This window comes from Rhinolophus ferrumequinum, chromosome 15, assembly GCF_004115265.2.
Source record: "Rhinolophus ferrumequinum isolate MPI-CBG mRhiFer1 chromosome 15, mRhiFer1_v1.p, whole genome shotgun sequence".
NCBI lineage: Eukaryota > Metazoa > Chordata > Mammalia > Chiroptera > Rhinolophidae > Rhinolophus > Rhinolophus ferrumequinum.
The window spans coordinates 30801680-30816015 of NC_046298.1; the positions used below are offsets into that span (position 1 = coordinate 30801680).

Below are 14336 nucleotides of genomic sequence, written 5' to 3' on the forward strand. Positions count from 1 at the left end.
CCAGGCCAGGAATTGGTCTGCTGACTGGTTTTCCAACCAGTGATCCAGTCCCGTGACTAACCTAGTGGGATTCCGAAGCTCCCAGCCTACCGGAACAGGGATGCCGGTGGTGCCCTTTTCCATGTTGATTCTGGTCACCTGTGATGATGTGGTCCATGTATGTCCTGGTTCCTGTTCTGCCCCTGAGGACCTCCTGAGTGCCCTTAGGGGCTGAGGAGGCAGATCGAGAATGCCCGCCTTGCACAGATAGCTTTTGTCAACCTTCACGCAGTATCAAAGGGACAAGTGCCCTTAAATTCTCTCTCCCTCGCTCTGATAGAGTAGCTTCTCACCTGAGAGGTAGGGCAGGAGCTGTTTGAACTCTTAGATTCCTGGGCCCCATCCTCCCTTCTGCGGGGAGGCAGCAAGAAATAGGGGCCCCGGGGCTGGTCAGGCAGCTTCCTTTCCCCCACCCAGACCTCAGTCTGAGGAAGGACCTGGCCTGTTTCCCCACCTGCTGGTCCCCACCTGCCACTCCATGGAAACTTGGAGGCGGTCAGTGTCCACCTCCTGGCCAGGTTGAGTTCGTCTCCCTTGAGACCGCTCATCTGCATTGGACACCTTTGACCCCCACCCACTTCCTGCACCCCACACCTCCAGAGTCACTGAAAGGGCTCCTTTGTGAGCAAGGCTCCCCTCGGAGGTGGCCTGGTTAGCTCAGGTGCTGCAGGGACACAGAGGTCGCCCCCAGGTTGTCTCCTAGGCCTACTGTGGCTCCAGCATGGATGTCCTGCAGCCTGGTGCTGCCGAGATATGGGTTTCAGGATTGGGAAAGGTTCCAAGGTCAGGTCTTCATTCTTACTCCCTGGCTTTATGTCATCTCCCATCCTCACGGTGCCATCTGTAAAATGGGTTTGGTACATAGGTGGGCACGCTGACAGCAGCCAGTGACAGCAGGACTGGGGTCTGCTAAAGGGGAGTGGACCACTGGGAAGGGGTCCTTTCCAGTGCCTTCGCATATTTAAAGGGAAATTGCCAGTCCAGCAGCAAGGAAAACTGGGTTCCCATCCCCACTCCTTAGCCTCTCGGCATGCAACCTTAAACCAGGGCGTGATTCTCTCCTAGCCTGTGTACCCATCTGTAGAGTGGGGGTAAGAGGCGGACCATGTGGGATAAATTCGTGGTGGGGGTGCTCCTTGGCCTTGAGACCACCAAGCCCAGTGCTGTGGGCCAAAGGGTGATGGAAGAGGGGGAATCAGGCCAGCTGGGTTGGTCCTGGGCTCTGTCTTGGCTCAGCAGTGTGACTCCCCTACCTGCTGTGGTCTGTTCATGGAGTTACTGTGACGTGTGACTGGTGCTCTGGGCAAAGCAGTGCAGCCCCTGGAAAGAGCTCTAGCGCGAGCTGGGGAAACCATTTGCTGCTTTTATTACTCCAGTCGATGTCAGGGAATGGCTTCCGGGGTCCAGGATGCTGGGCTGCAAACTGGAGCATGTCTCTGTCAGCCTTTTCTTGTCTTAATTATCTGCTTCCCTGTGGCTGTTGGGCCCTTCCAGTCCCCATTGCTGCCAGTTTCTGCCTCTTTCCACTCCCCACCCCTCCCAGGAGGGCCCCGCCACCCCCTTGCTGCTCTCAGCCCGTCATCTGTCCTGCCCAGGCTTCTCAGACGAAGCAGCTTAGAATAATCACTGTCAAATGTCGCTGCCATCTGTTGCCTGACTTCCTGTCCTTCGCCTCCACCGGAACCTCCGGGACTCCTAGTTGTCTATGGCCTTGAACCTCAACCCCTAGACTGTCCTTGGTGGCTCCCACCAAGACGTCCCCCACCGTGAACCAGCCTGGGGCCTCAGCCCTGCTGGAGCTGCCCCACCAGACCTGCCCCTCTGGCAAGGTACCCTTGCACCAAGTGACCCATGTGTGTAGGGGTCTCCTAAAGGTTTTTCACCTGCCCGTGTTCTCTCTGGAACCCAGATTTAGCCCCCTGAGGGCCCCCCACCCTGAGTTGCTAACATGGCAGTAGGCAGGCTAAGCTGGGGAGAACCCTGAATGTTACCCCCCCCACCAACCTTCATTGGCTACCCCTGTGGGGGCATCCAGGGGCCTTGGGCCAAACCCACTCACAGGGTGGCTGTTGGATGACCCCAGAATTAGCTTTGTAAACATCTCATCCTATGGTACCAGCTCTGGGGTGTGGGGGGTGTTGGTGGTGGATTCACCCCTGGGGATGGGCTCCCATTCTCATTGATTAGGGTTCTGGCGACACTTTCTGCTCATAAGCTCTTGCCTTAAGCATTCTGTAGTGACTTAATAAATGCCGCTGAGTGACAGGTCTGAGCGGGGGAGGATGGCAGCCTTGTCGTAAAATGAGCTGCCTTGTTACTCATTTCACTCCTGGACCAGGCTCTTTTGTAGGCACCCTGGCTGGCTTCCCCTTTCTTTCTCATCTCTCCCTTCTTTCTCCCTCCTCCCCTCTCTTCTTTCCCCTTCCCCCTACCCCCCTTGGATTCTCTTGGTCCTTCTCTCTGGTTCCAGGTCAGGATCCAGGCCATCTTCTGGGGCCTTCCCCTGCTCCAGCAATTAGCAAGGGCTTTGGCTCAGCCTCCCAGCTCCTCAGGGCATTAGCCTTGGGGAGTAAGTCCAGTTCAGGGACTCAGGGCAAGCAAAAGGCCCGTCATCCCTTTAGAAGACTACAGCACGAGGGAGTAGCTTTAGTATAGAAAGAGAACTTGAAGACCTCAGCAGGCCACCCCTGTGCATCTGGGAGCAAGAAGACCTTCCCCACTCTCCCAGCCTCCTCCGCACCCCCACCCCCAAGAAAAATTGCTTCGTGCGTGTGAGCTCAGAACACCCGGAGGCAAATATAATAATGAATTTATTATGAAGCCGCTCAGGCTCCCGGGATCACATGTCGCTGTGCAGGGTGACCCAGCCTTGTTAAGGCTGCAGAAGCATTGCCCCTTTGGAGGGCGACTCAGGGATCGTGGGGCGGGGGCTCAGGGGCCCCAAGCAGGGGGATGCCCTTTATTTGTTCACAAACATTTCTTTCTGCAGTAATGAAAAATTACCAAGAGGGGTGATTAGAGAATGCAAGTCCAGATTGTGCAAGTGGGGCCTGAAAGTGAAGCCCTGCTGGGCCTGGCCTTGCGGGGTGTAATTACCCCAGGGGGGGCCGTCAGGGAAAGGGGCGGATTGGTGCTTGAACCGGGAGCCAGCAGAAAATTCATCTCAGCTATTAGCTTGTAATTACAGAGCATGGAGGGAGCAGGCCTGAGGTCTGGAGCCGGGAAGAGCGCAGATGAAAGGAAGCAGTAATTATGGGGTCCACAGGAGGCCAGGAGGGAGGCTGATTAATAAGGCCCCTCCACCATGGCGCAGAGGAGGGAGCAGGAGCCCAGACCACATGTCATGGAGGGGTGGGGGCCTCCCCTACATTTTAAACCCTGCTGTTTGGAGCCTTTGGACAGCAGGCGCCCCATGGGGTGTGTTCTGAAGAACACAGAGCAAGGTGTCCTGGGCGCCCCAGCCAGGCCCGCCCCTCACACTTGGATCTTTCTTTCTTGCCTTTTTTTTTTTTTTTCCCTAAGCTTTGTGCCGCTTCTGGCCATATTAGAAACCCAGGCAGAGGAGAGAAAAAGTATTGATCAATGATACTACACTGCGTATGTAGAAGCAGCAGGAAAGGTGAGGGCCTCCCCTGGGTTCTTGGACAGGTCGGGCCATCTCTGCTTCTCCAGATCCTCGTCATCTGTGGAATGGTGGGCTCAGGTCATTTTGTGGGAGCTGTTAGCCCGGTGGCTTTTCCTCTCTCCCTGCACTCAGCCACTGGCAAAGCGCGTGGGCTCCGGGCTCTGTCAGATCAGCCCTCAGGTCAGCCCTGGAAGGGCCCAGCGGGCAGAAAGCTGGGGCTCAGAGGCTCCTGGTCACTTGGCTTGAGGGGGGCCTGGGAGCTGTTGGATTTTACCTCTTGGGGTCTAGTTGTGCTGGCTCTTTTCTCCCGGCGGGTGGAGGGGACAGCCGATGGGGGCAGGAGGCTCTGTCCAGAGGACAGCAGCCTGTGATGCAAATGAGAAGGCCAGGAGGCCGCAGGACCAGCTTATCCTCCTGCTGAGTCAAACATGGCAGGAGAGCTTGTACAACGCAGAGAGGGAGCCCATCCCTGCCTCCCCTCGCAGCCCCCAGCCCCCTAGCCCTCATCCATCATTGGCCTTCACGCAGCGGAGCTTATTCCCAGCTGTTAGGATAATGAATTTACATGAGCTGATAATGTAGACAAGAATTCAGTCAATGGCCAGGAGCACAGAAGTTAATAAATACCTCTCTAATGAGGGCAGGGGGAGTAGGCACCCCGGGGCCTCCTGGGGGTGTAGGGGCCTCCCCCTGGCTCCCCGCCATCCACCCTAGGCCTCCACAGCCACAGTGCTGTGGCCTCAGCCAGAGAGCACCTGTACATGAGCCCACGTCCTCCTTTCTGGGCAGGGCCTGGGGCGGGGGTCAAGAGCAGCAGACGGCCCTAAGAGACCCTCCTCCTGTGACTACTTAGGGGTGCGGCAGGGGTGAAGGGTTCTTGAAAGCTGTGCCAATCTACAGCAGGTCCAGGGTGACCCTTCACAGGGTCTCTGGGTCCCCCCAGGTAGGCCTCTGTCCTATGTGTGAGGGAGCCGCCACCCCAGGCTGTGGTGTTCCGAGGACCCCTTGCCGCCCCTCCCCCGTGGGCCCCTCCTGATGCACACATGCTGAAGAGGAATGCTAATTTTAGACTCCCCTAATGAAGCTGCTCATTTGGAATTCTATTTTAAGTGACCTGACATCAGCAGAGCAGCTTTCCTGGCTCTCAGCTCCTGGAGCCCACGACTAACACCACGGCAGGGAGGCTGGCTTTGGGGGACCCCCAGGAACCCAAGGGGGCTGTACATGGGGCTGCAGGCTGCTGGCAGGGTCTGGGGAGCAGGTGCCAGGCTTTGTCTGAGGAGGGAGGGGGCGGGCCCAGTGGGAGGGAGGAGGGCTGTCACTGTTGGATGCCAGCAGCGGCTTGATGATGATAGGTGGTGGCTCCTCCAAGGAGGGCAGTAGGAGGCAGAAGGACCTGCCCACGGGGAACCTGCTCGCCGGGGCTGGGGGCTTTGTATGGGGGTTCGGGTTTGGGTTCAGGTTCCAGCAGGGGCACCCCAATTCCCTTGGCTTCTGCACCTAGTTGGCAGGAGGCCCTGGTCTGAGGGAACGCCCCCATGTTTCTGTTGGCCATGCCAGCTTCATTCAGGCAAGTCTCCATCTCTTTGAGTGCCCTCCTTTTTTGAAAATCTGGTTCAGTGCGGAGAGACACTGGAACATGAGAGAGGTAAAAAGGATAAAAAAGATTTGCTCCTCTTGCAGCCACCTGAAGACACCCACTACTGGCCTTAAGGGGTGTGTGAGACTTTGGGGTCTGGCCTGGGATTTGCCCTGTGGCTGCCACCTGCCTATCTAGCACTTCTGTGCCATCCTGCCCAGCACTGGCAGCTGGCAGTCACAGCATGTCCACTCGGGAAGCCAGCTGGCCAGCCTGTCACACGGCCACTAGGCAATGACCTCACATCTGCTCCCTGAGCCTTGGGGACCGGTCCCTGGGAGGTGCAACAATTACACAGCCTGTCCTCACTTCCGTATTCCTCCTCCCTGGAACGGTGTGGGCCAGGGGCACGGCAGAGCCGGCTCCCCTCCCACAGCTTGAGAACACGTCTGGATCTGGGCCCTGACCAGCTTTATGTAAACGGGACACAGGTGCTGTGTTCAGGGAACGCGGTCCTGCTGCTGACCCTCTGTCAGCCCTGGGATCCAAGCCTGTCCTCCCCCATCCGTAGAATGGGCACAAAGATATGTTTGTTGGAGGGTAGTTAGGATTTAAAGAGAGGTGTCCAGCTTTTTAAGGAATGGGTAACGGAGGGGGTGTTAATGGCATCCCCTGGGTTCATATAGGGGACTCTGGGTAAAAGGCACAGAGTACTTCTTCGCAGATGGTTGAACTTCTTAGACTTCAAGAAGGGACGGCAGGGGAGAGATTGGTACGGGTGGGTCTTGCTCAGTCGAACATGTGGTGACTCACTGTATCAGCTGTCTGATGCTGCATAACTGTCCCACCTTAAACAGTCAGGGATTCATGAGTGGCTCAGCTGGGTGGTTCTGGCTCAAGCGTCTCCAATGAGGCTGTAATTGAGCTGTTACAGGGCTGCCGTCTCATCTGAAGGCTTAACTGGGGCTGGAAGAGCAGCTGCCAAGATGGCACTTTCACACGGCTGTGGGCTGGAGGTTTCGGTTCCCTGAAATACGGGCTTCTCCACAGGCTGCTTGAGCATTCTCACAGCATGGTAGCTAACTACCCTCAGTTCAGGTGGTCCCAGAGAAGGAAGTGGCATGGTACCTTTGATGACCTCTCCTCGGAAGTTACACACCCTCACTTCCGCTGTATTCTGTTTATTAGAAGTGAGTCAATAAGTTTGGCCCACGTTCAAGGAAAGAGGATTGTCTCCACCTTTTTAAGGGATGAGTAACAAAGACTTTATGGACATATTTTTTAAACCACTGTACAGTAGCCCTCCCCCCTCCCCACTGTCCACCCCCAATCCACAGAGGATACATTCCAAGACCCCCAGTGGATGCCTGAAACCATGGCTAGTACTGAACCCTTTATATGTGTTTTTTCCTATGCCTACATATGCTTTACAGCTTCTCTTTGGCGTATCCCAATTGCCAGCATCACTACTGTTGCACGTTGGGGTCATTATTTAGTAAAACAAGGGTTAGTTGAATATAAGCACTGAGATACTGCAGCAGTAGGTGTGATCATCGAGACGGCTACTGAGTGACTATCAGGCAGGGAGCGTACACGGAGTGGACGCGGGACTGAGGGATGATTCACATCCCGGGCGGGACGGAGTGGGTCAGCGTGAGATTTCATCACGCTGCGCAACAACCACAATTTAAAACTTAAGAATTGTTTATTTCTGGAATTTTCCATTTAATGTTTAGAGAAGTAACGGAAACCTTGGAAAGCGAAACAGTATAAGCGGGGAGCTGCTGTAGTTAAATGCATTGCAACTCTGGGCGCGTGTTTACATCTTTTGGCTTGGGTTTCAGGGTTAGGCGTTGGATGGGGCAGGTGGTATAACAAGCGGTAAGAACAATGTATCTTGAACCCCAGGATACAGAGTTCACGTCCTGGATGTTGTGCTGCTTAACTGTGGCCTTGAACCATCTGTATGACCTTGACTAGTCCTTGAACAGCTCCTGGCTTCAGTTTCCCCTCCATGCTCTGCTGGCCTCCCAGGATTGTCTGAGACCGTGAAGAATTGGCACAGGGTGTGGGGGGGTAGGTGATGGCTCTGCCACTGTGGCCTCTCCCAGGCCCATCCCTCTCCCACACTAATCTGAGAGGTGACCTGAAAATCCGTATGACCTTTGAGGACTGCTTAGATGCTCCCTGGGTGAGGGAGCCCCGGGGTCTCTCCTCACACACCTCATCTCCTGGGCAACCCCTTGTAGTGTGACACCTTTCTCTGAGCAACTTGTCAGGACCCCCAGGACCTGGTGCACTTTGCCCGGCCTGGGTCCCCATAAGGACAGGCCTCTCTCGGATGCCACTTAGTATCTCTCCCACCCCTCTCCCCAAAAAAACAGAAAAACCAACAACCCAGTGAGTGTGGTGCCATGCAGGACCCTGAGGTCTTGTGGACCATCCGCATCAGCTCCTATGTGTGGGGACACATCTTCGGGTGTCCCCTGCGGGCAGCAGGACGAGAGCTCTGGTCCCCTCTGTCCCAGAATGTCCTGTATGTCGACCTTCACCAGCTGCCACTGCTGCCTGCACAGGGACATGAAGGTGGCCCCTTGCCCGAGGTGTGCATGCCAGACCAGGCCTGGCTGTTCCCCCAGCCTGGGGAAGGCAGCAGCAGGGAGGGCTACCAGGCGGGGTGTCGGGGTGATCCCCCCAAGCAGCCCACAGCCTTCTGACACTTGAGTTGCCTCTTCCCCTTACAGCCCTAGGTGAGGTGGGCAGCACACATCGGGCTACGTGTGTCCCAGTTTGCTGAGCCCGAGCTGTGTGGCCTTGGCCAGGCCCCTCACCCTTCCGCACCTGGGTTTCGGCCCTGGTAGCCGACTGACTGACCTTGCTCTGATGCCTCGGGCATGCGTTAGCGCCTTAAATCCCTATGGGATTAATCTCATGAGGTAGACTTTCTCCGTATCCTCATTTTACAGACACGGAGACCAAGGCTCAGAGTCAGGGAGGTGAAGTTCACTTGCCGAAGGTCACACAATTAGAGGCTGCAGTGTGATGAAAGCCCCAGGCGCCTGGCAGCCAGCCAAGTCGGTCCTGAGCCCTGACTTCCAAGCCCCTGCTTTCTGCCCACTCTGTGGCCTCACCCACACCTCCCATCCTCTCTGTCCGTGCTGACCTGCTGTCCACGGGAGTAGGAGAGGGTGCCATTGGCAGCCTGGAGCTGAGCTTCTTGTGCTCTGCGGTCCTCACGTGGCTGGCCGGGTGCCAGGTTGGCTGAGAAAGGACTGTTGTCAGAAACCTGCATTTTCTAGCAATCAGGCTGCCGGGGCGGGGACCCCATGTGCCCCCAGTTCTTGGGTTTTTCTCTGCTGGGCTTGAGGTGGCTGTGGACATGTGGCTTCCTCCCCTCCCCTGCGCTCCCCCGCCCCCTCCCCCTGCACCCTTCCAGAAAGAGGAGGACCCCAGAGGTCAGCCTCGGGTCGGTGCCTCTGCTGCTCAGTGGGGCTGCTGCTGTGGGCACTGCTGCCCACGTGACCGGCCAGCAGCTGGGAGGCCAGCCTGCCGGCCGTGGGCGCAGGGGCTTTTGTGGGGGTCCTTTGTTCCCGAGGTACAAACCCTCTCCCGAGAGAATGGTGTGCCCTCAAGCTCGTGCCTGCCTCAATATTGTCTTTTATGCTCCAGACCCCCCCTTCCCACTACTGCCGCCGTGCACCCGGCCCTCGCCCCCAAGATTTCTTTTCCTGCCCAGCAGGAGCGCCGTGGCACCAGCACAGCCTGAGCCTCTGGCACTTGGGGTCTGGGACATGCATTTGGGACCCGTGGCCTCTCCTGGCTAGTTCTGAGGGCTAGGCCCCTGGGGACGAGCGTGGAAGCAGGTTCCAGTCAGACCTGTTTGGACCTGAGGAGGAATCCCAGAGGTGAGGTGGGCTCTGGGGCTGCAGAGCTTCTTGGGGCGGGGGCCACCGCCTGGGGCGGTGGCCCACTCCTCCCTGTGGGAAGCCCACGTCCCTGCCCTGTTGTGTTTCTGGATTTTCCGTGATTGTAGGCCTCCTCCCCCCATGACTCTAAGGACCCGTCCCCAGATAACAACATGGCATTCCCTGGTCTCCGTCTGGGACTTTGGAAGTTAATTTGCTTCTCCCTGCGCATGACCTGTCGCCCCTGCCAGCTCTACGAGGCCACCAGCCTTGATTTACTCTCCTCCAATGCACCAGGGCGAGGGAGCATGGACCCAGTCCGGTCAAGTGGCCCTGAGAGGACACAAAATATTCATAGAAAACTTATTTATGGCACCGCTTGCCCAAGACAGAGCTGGACCTTTATTGATCTGGCACATGGGGCGGGGAGGGGTTCAGCCTTCGCGCTGACACTTGGGTGGGACTTGAAAGGCTGGGGGCCCCCCGGGAAGGTGGCCAAGTCCTGCCCCGTGGCATGCGATGTCACCCTGGCAGGCCGCTTCTCCTCGACCATTTCCACCTAACCTTGGCTCCTACTGAGAAGGGGGTTTTCCCCACCAGTGACGGTTAGCTCTGCGGTTTTAACTTTTTTTTTTTTTAATTTATTGGGGTGACAATTGTTAGTAAAATTACATAGATTTCAGGTGTACAATTCTGTATCACATCATCTATAAATCCCATTGTGTGTTCACCACCTGGAGTCAGTTCTCCTTCCATCACCATATATTTGATCAGTTTTGACTCTTGAGCCTGTCCAGGCCGGGTTGGCACCTGGTGAGGGCCCCTGACAAGGTTGGCGGCCGCTGTGGTCTGTCCCCCACCACTCCCTCAGTGCGGACGCCGCCTGGCTCCCACAGGCTGTCCTCTGAGGTGGTGCCTTCTCAGCTGGAGACCAACCGGCGTCCCTGGGTGCTTTGGTACTCAGGAGGGTGTGGTGGCAGCAGACAAGGGCTCCAGGCCAGCCTGCCTGGGTCAGCTCCTGGGTCTAAGCCTCCATTTCCTTTTCTTTACAATGGGGATAGTTACAGTGCCAGCCTCACTGACGCTGTGCCAGAGGCCTGGCAGAAACGTGTGTTAACCGTGAGCTGCCGCCCTGCTTGCCTTCGTTATCATTGTTAGTTTGGCCCTTTTCCTTTCTGCTGGCGTTCTTCTCTTTGCTGTGAGAATGCTGGCCCCGTGCCCCGTGCCTCAGTCTCTCACCCCCACGCCCTGTAGGAGATGCTTTCAGGTTCTCCCTGGCCTGCCCTGCAGCCCCGGAGAGATTGTAGGATTGTGTGGACCTAACCATTGGGCCTCTGGAATCTCTGGGGTCCTGAGTACAATGTGGTTCAATGATGGAGCCAAGAGGGTGGGGGAGTGCGGTGCCCTTGGACCCTCAGGGGTGCTATCTGGACTCTGGGTTCACAGCTTGTTCTCTCTGCAGTGCTGGCTCTGTCTGCTTTGCCTGCCTATCCCGAGGAGCCGCCCAGGCGGCTCCCACTCCCTGCATGCTGCCTGCTGCCTGGACCCCCGGGTCCCCGGACCTCGCTCTGGTGCTGGCCTCCTGCTCTCTGGGTGACCTCTGGTTCTTCTCTTCCTGTTTCAGGCATGAGCCATGAGCCCAAGTCCCCTTCACTAGGAATGCTTTCCACCGCGACCAGGACCACCGCCACCGTCAACCCCCTCACCCCCTCGCCGCTCAATGGCGCCCTGGTGCCCAGCGGCAGCCCTGCCACCAGCAGCGCGCTGTCGGCCCAGGCCGCGCCGTCCTCCAGCTTTGCCGCCGCGCTGCGCAAGCTCGCCAAACAGGCGGAGGAGCCCAGAGGTAAGAGGCGCCCACCAGGCCGTGGCCAAGGGAGGGAGAGGAGTCCCTGCCATCCCACCAGAACTCTCAGCTTCTGAGAGGAGCGGGGTGCAGCCCAGGAAGCAGCTGATCCCCACAAGCAGGTGTGGGGGTCCCACCCACGTGTTCACACATGTTCTCATCGGCTCTTGGTTCTCTCGTTCTGGTTCAGTGTGGTGGGGCAGCACAGTCTGAACTTCGGGCCCTCCTGGACCCTGCCTGGCCAGCAAGCCCCCCCAGCCCTGGCACCTCTGCTTGGCTTCTGCTTCCTCTCTGTCCCCCACCTCTGTCCTTTCTTGGCTCCAGGAGCCACCATGGCGCCATCGACAGTGGGGACATGTACCCAGTGGCCCATGGTGAGGAGGGTGGACGTGCTGGGCCACAGGAACCCTAGCGGCTACGGAGGGCATTCTGTACCCTGATCCCCCTCCCAGGCTGCTCCCGGGCAGCCCATTCCCCAGGTGGCTTGTTTCCTGAGAGCCCAGTGGCTCCAGGCTCTGACATACCCTCCAGAGTGGCAGAGAACACAGTCTTCTCTGGAAGCTCGAATGATCCTGGAGTGGGGGTCCCTGTGGCAGTTCAGCCCACCTGCCTCTCTCCCGGAGACAGGAATTGGATGGTGGCATAGACAGAAGTACGGAATCCTGGCTCCTCTTGTCATTTGGGCAGTGACATGCTGTGTGACTTTGAGTAAATACTGACCCTCTCTGAGCTTCAGTCTTCCCATGAGTATCTCTATACCTCCGGCTTTGGGCACTTTTTGGGGTGACCATCTAGCTGCCCACGTTAGTCCTGGTCCAGGGCTGCTGGCTGGACGAGTAGGAGTGGGGATCAGTTTGTGGCTGGAGCTACCCGGAGACTTGGGTCCATGCAGATTCAGATGTAGGCCTCTCAGACACTCTCTGGACTTGCTGCTGGGAGGCAGCGAGGGGGTTGACCTCCAGGGCAGAGGAAGCAGGTACCCTGAGTGATTCTGCCCGCTATCTGCTTCGCCGCAAAGGTCCAGGGCCTGGCGTCCGGGTTCCAGGGCCCTCGGGGGCACCCAGGGAATACTTGCTCCGCAGCCTCAGTGGAAGAGACATTTGTCCTGACTGGGGTGGTCCGGGGGGATCTTCTGATTTCTGACTCTCGCCTCTTCCCAGGCCCTTTCTGCTACCTGGTTGTTGGATGGAGGAGGAAGTGTGAGGGAAATCAACTTAGAATTGACAGGCAGGGAGAGACATTGGCCCAGGAGGGAGGACCACTGGGATCGGGTTTTATGTCCGCCTGCTGTGGGCTGCTCGGTCGACTTGGGCAGAGTGTGGCTGCCCACCGACTTCACGTCCGTGCACGTACGCCCCTCCTCCCTCTCCATGCTCCCATGGGGACTCTGGCTGCCATTGAGCAATGGGCTACAGGTGTCAGGAGGCCCTACTGCTCGGGACCACAACACGCCAGGCAGCTGCAGAGCACATGCCTGGCGGAGGCAGCGGGCCCACTGAGCCCCTGCCCTGGCCCACCGACTGAGGCCCTCGACCAGACAGCCTGGGCTGGCTGCAGAGCACCCCAGGAGAAGCTCACACAGTGGGAACCGGGGCTGGAATTGAGACGTGGGGGTCTCCTCAGAGCCAATGAGAAGCTCCTGGAGCAGAATTTGCCCGGCAGCAACCTGCTTTGGCTGTCTTCTCTCTTAGCCTTCCAGAAAGCAAAGAAAAGGGGCTGGCACAGCTTTCAAAGCGCCTGTCAGTACATCTGTCAGCATGTGGGAGGATGCTGGTTCCGCCTGGGCTGAGTCACCCCGAGTGTCAAGGCTTCATCAAGCAGCTGTGTCCACTCCCAGCCCATTGGGCTTGAGTCCTGGGGTGACACCCCACATCTGCAGAGGATGTGGCAGTGAAAGGGCACGTGTCCCTCCTTGCTGAGACAGGCAGTGGGAAGTTTGCAGACATGGACTCACGTACAGGCTGTGGGCACAGAGCAGGAGCTGCCTCGGTGGCCCTTTGTCTCCGATGTCCCAGGCTGGCCCAGTGTCTGGCTTGAATGATGGGCCAGGAGGCAGACAGTGTGCCAGAAGCTGCTGGGCCTTGTTGGCCAGGAGCAAAGTGTGCTGCTGGCGGGGGTCAGGCCCTGTGGCTGCGACCAGGATGTTTTGCATGATGCCCTGGAAAGGGTTGGGAGAGAGTGGAGAGGGCTGAGTCTTGCTGGCCCGGAGCTCTTCCAGCTGTCACAGCATGGCATCCGCCGCTGGCTTTCCTGAGGTTATCCCCTTCATTCTGATGAGAAAGCCGGGGTTTGGGGGGTTCAGCGTCGGTGGACTGTGGATGTATGTGGACCTGGGATATCCTGATACTCAAGTTCCGCTGTGTATGTGCCTGGGTCTCGTCACCGTGTATCTGGCTCCAGCGGCCACGAGCAAAGTATGAGACCACGAGCAGTGGTGAGAGTTCGACGCCGTGGCAATGAGCTCAGTTTTCGGTTCTCTATGTGCTCAACCCCGGTCGGGCCTTGGTTTGAAGAAATGAGGAGATGCTCAGTTTCTCTCTGGAGCGTTCCCGGGACCACACCCCATTTTTCTCACTGAGTCATCCCAACTCAGGTGTTGCCGTCTCCACTGTCTGTAGAATTGGCTGGTAGCCCACGTTGTATAAATGGAGACGCTCAGGCTCAGAGGTCGGGACATGAGCCTGAGCTCACACTGCTGGGGAGGCTATTCCTGTGCCCCTTGCTGCTGCTGCTGCTGCTGCTTAAACCTTTCCAAGTGGACGTGGAGAGCCCGAGTTAGGCTGACAAGCCTGAGAGGATGCTCCTGGCAGGGCAGGAGCCCCCCTCGACCCTAGCGCCTACCGCCGTGGTACAGGGAGCCCTGGGTAGTCTGTGCCTCCCTGGGGGGTGTGGGGGAGAGGAAGGCTCTCAGACTTTTACTTGTTAATTTTTAAAGATAGAATTCACGTGCCATAAAATTCACCTTTTAAAAGAGTACAGTTCGATGGTTTTTAGTGTATTCACAGTTGTACAACCATCACCACTAATTCCAGAACGTTTTTATCATCCCTAAAAGAAACCCCAGATGCACGAGCAGTCACTCCCTCCCCTGTCCCTGAGCCCCACGGCCATGCTCTGCTGTCTGTCTCTGGGTTTGCTCTTCTGGACGTCCCACTTCTGTGGGGTCACACAGCACGTGTGACTGGCTTCCTGTGCTCACCCTACGTTTCCAGGTCCATCTGCAACGCACCATGTCAGGATTTCATTCCTTCTGGTGACTGATCAACCTTGTGGCCTGATGGTACCGCACACCTGTCACCAGGTGTGAGAGAAGGCGGCAGACCCTGCAAGGACTCTCCCCTCCTT

At 57.5% G+C, this 14336-nt stretch overlaps 1 protein-coding gene across 4 annotated transcripts in view; it reads left to right on the top strand.

The window, feature by feature from the left end:
- Window positions 1–14336, top strand: part of GSE1 (Gse1 coiled-coil protein) — a 417816-nt gene that overhangs the window by 370573 nt on the left and 32907 nt on the right. For all 4 annotated transcript variants that reach the window (XM_033128278.1, XM_033128280.1, XM_033128281.1 and 1 more), the window contains exon 3: window positions 10773–10991. In XM_033128278.1, coding sequence (XP_032984169.1) covers window positions 10773–10991 — 219 coding nt within the window. The remainder of the gene's footprint in view (window positions 1–10772; window positions 10992–14336) is intronic.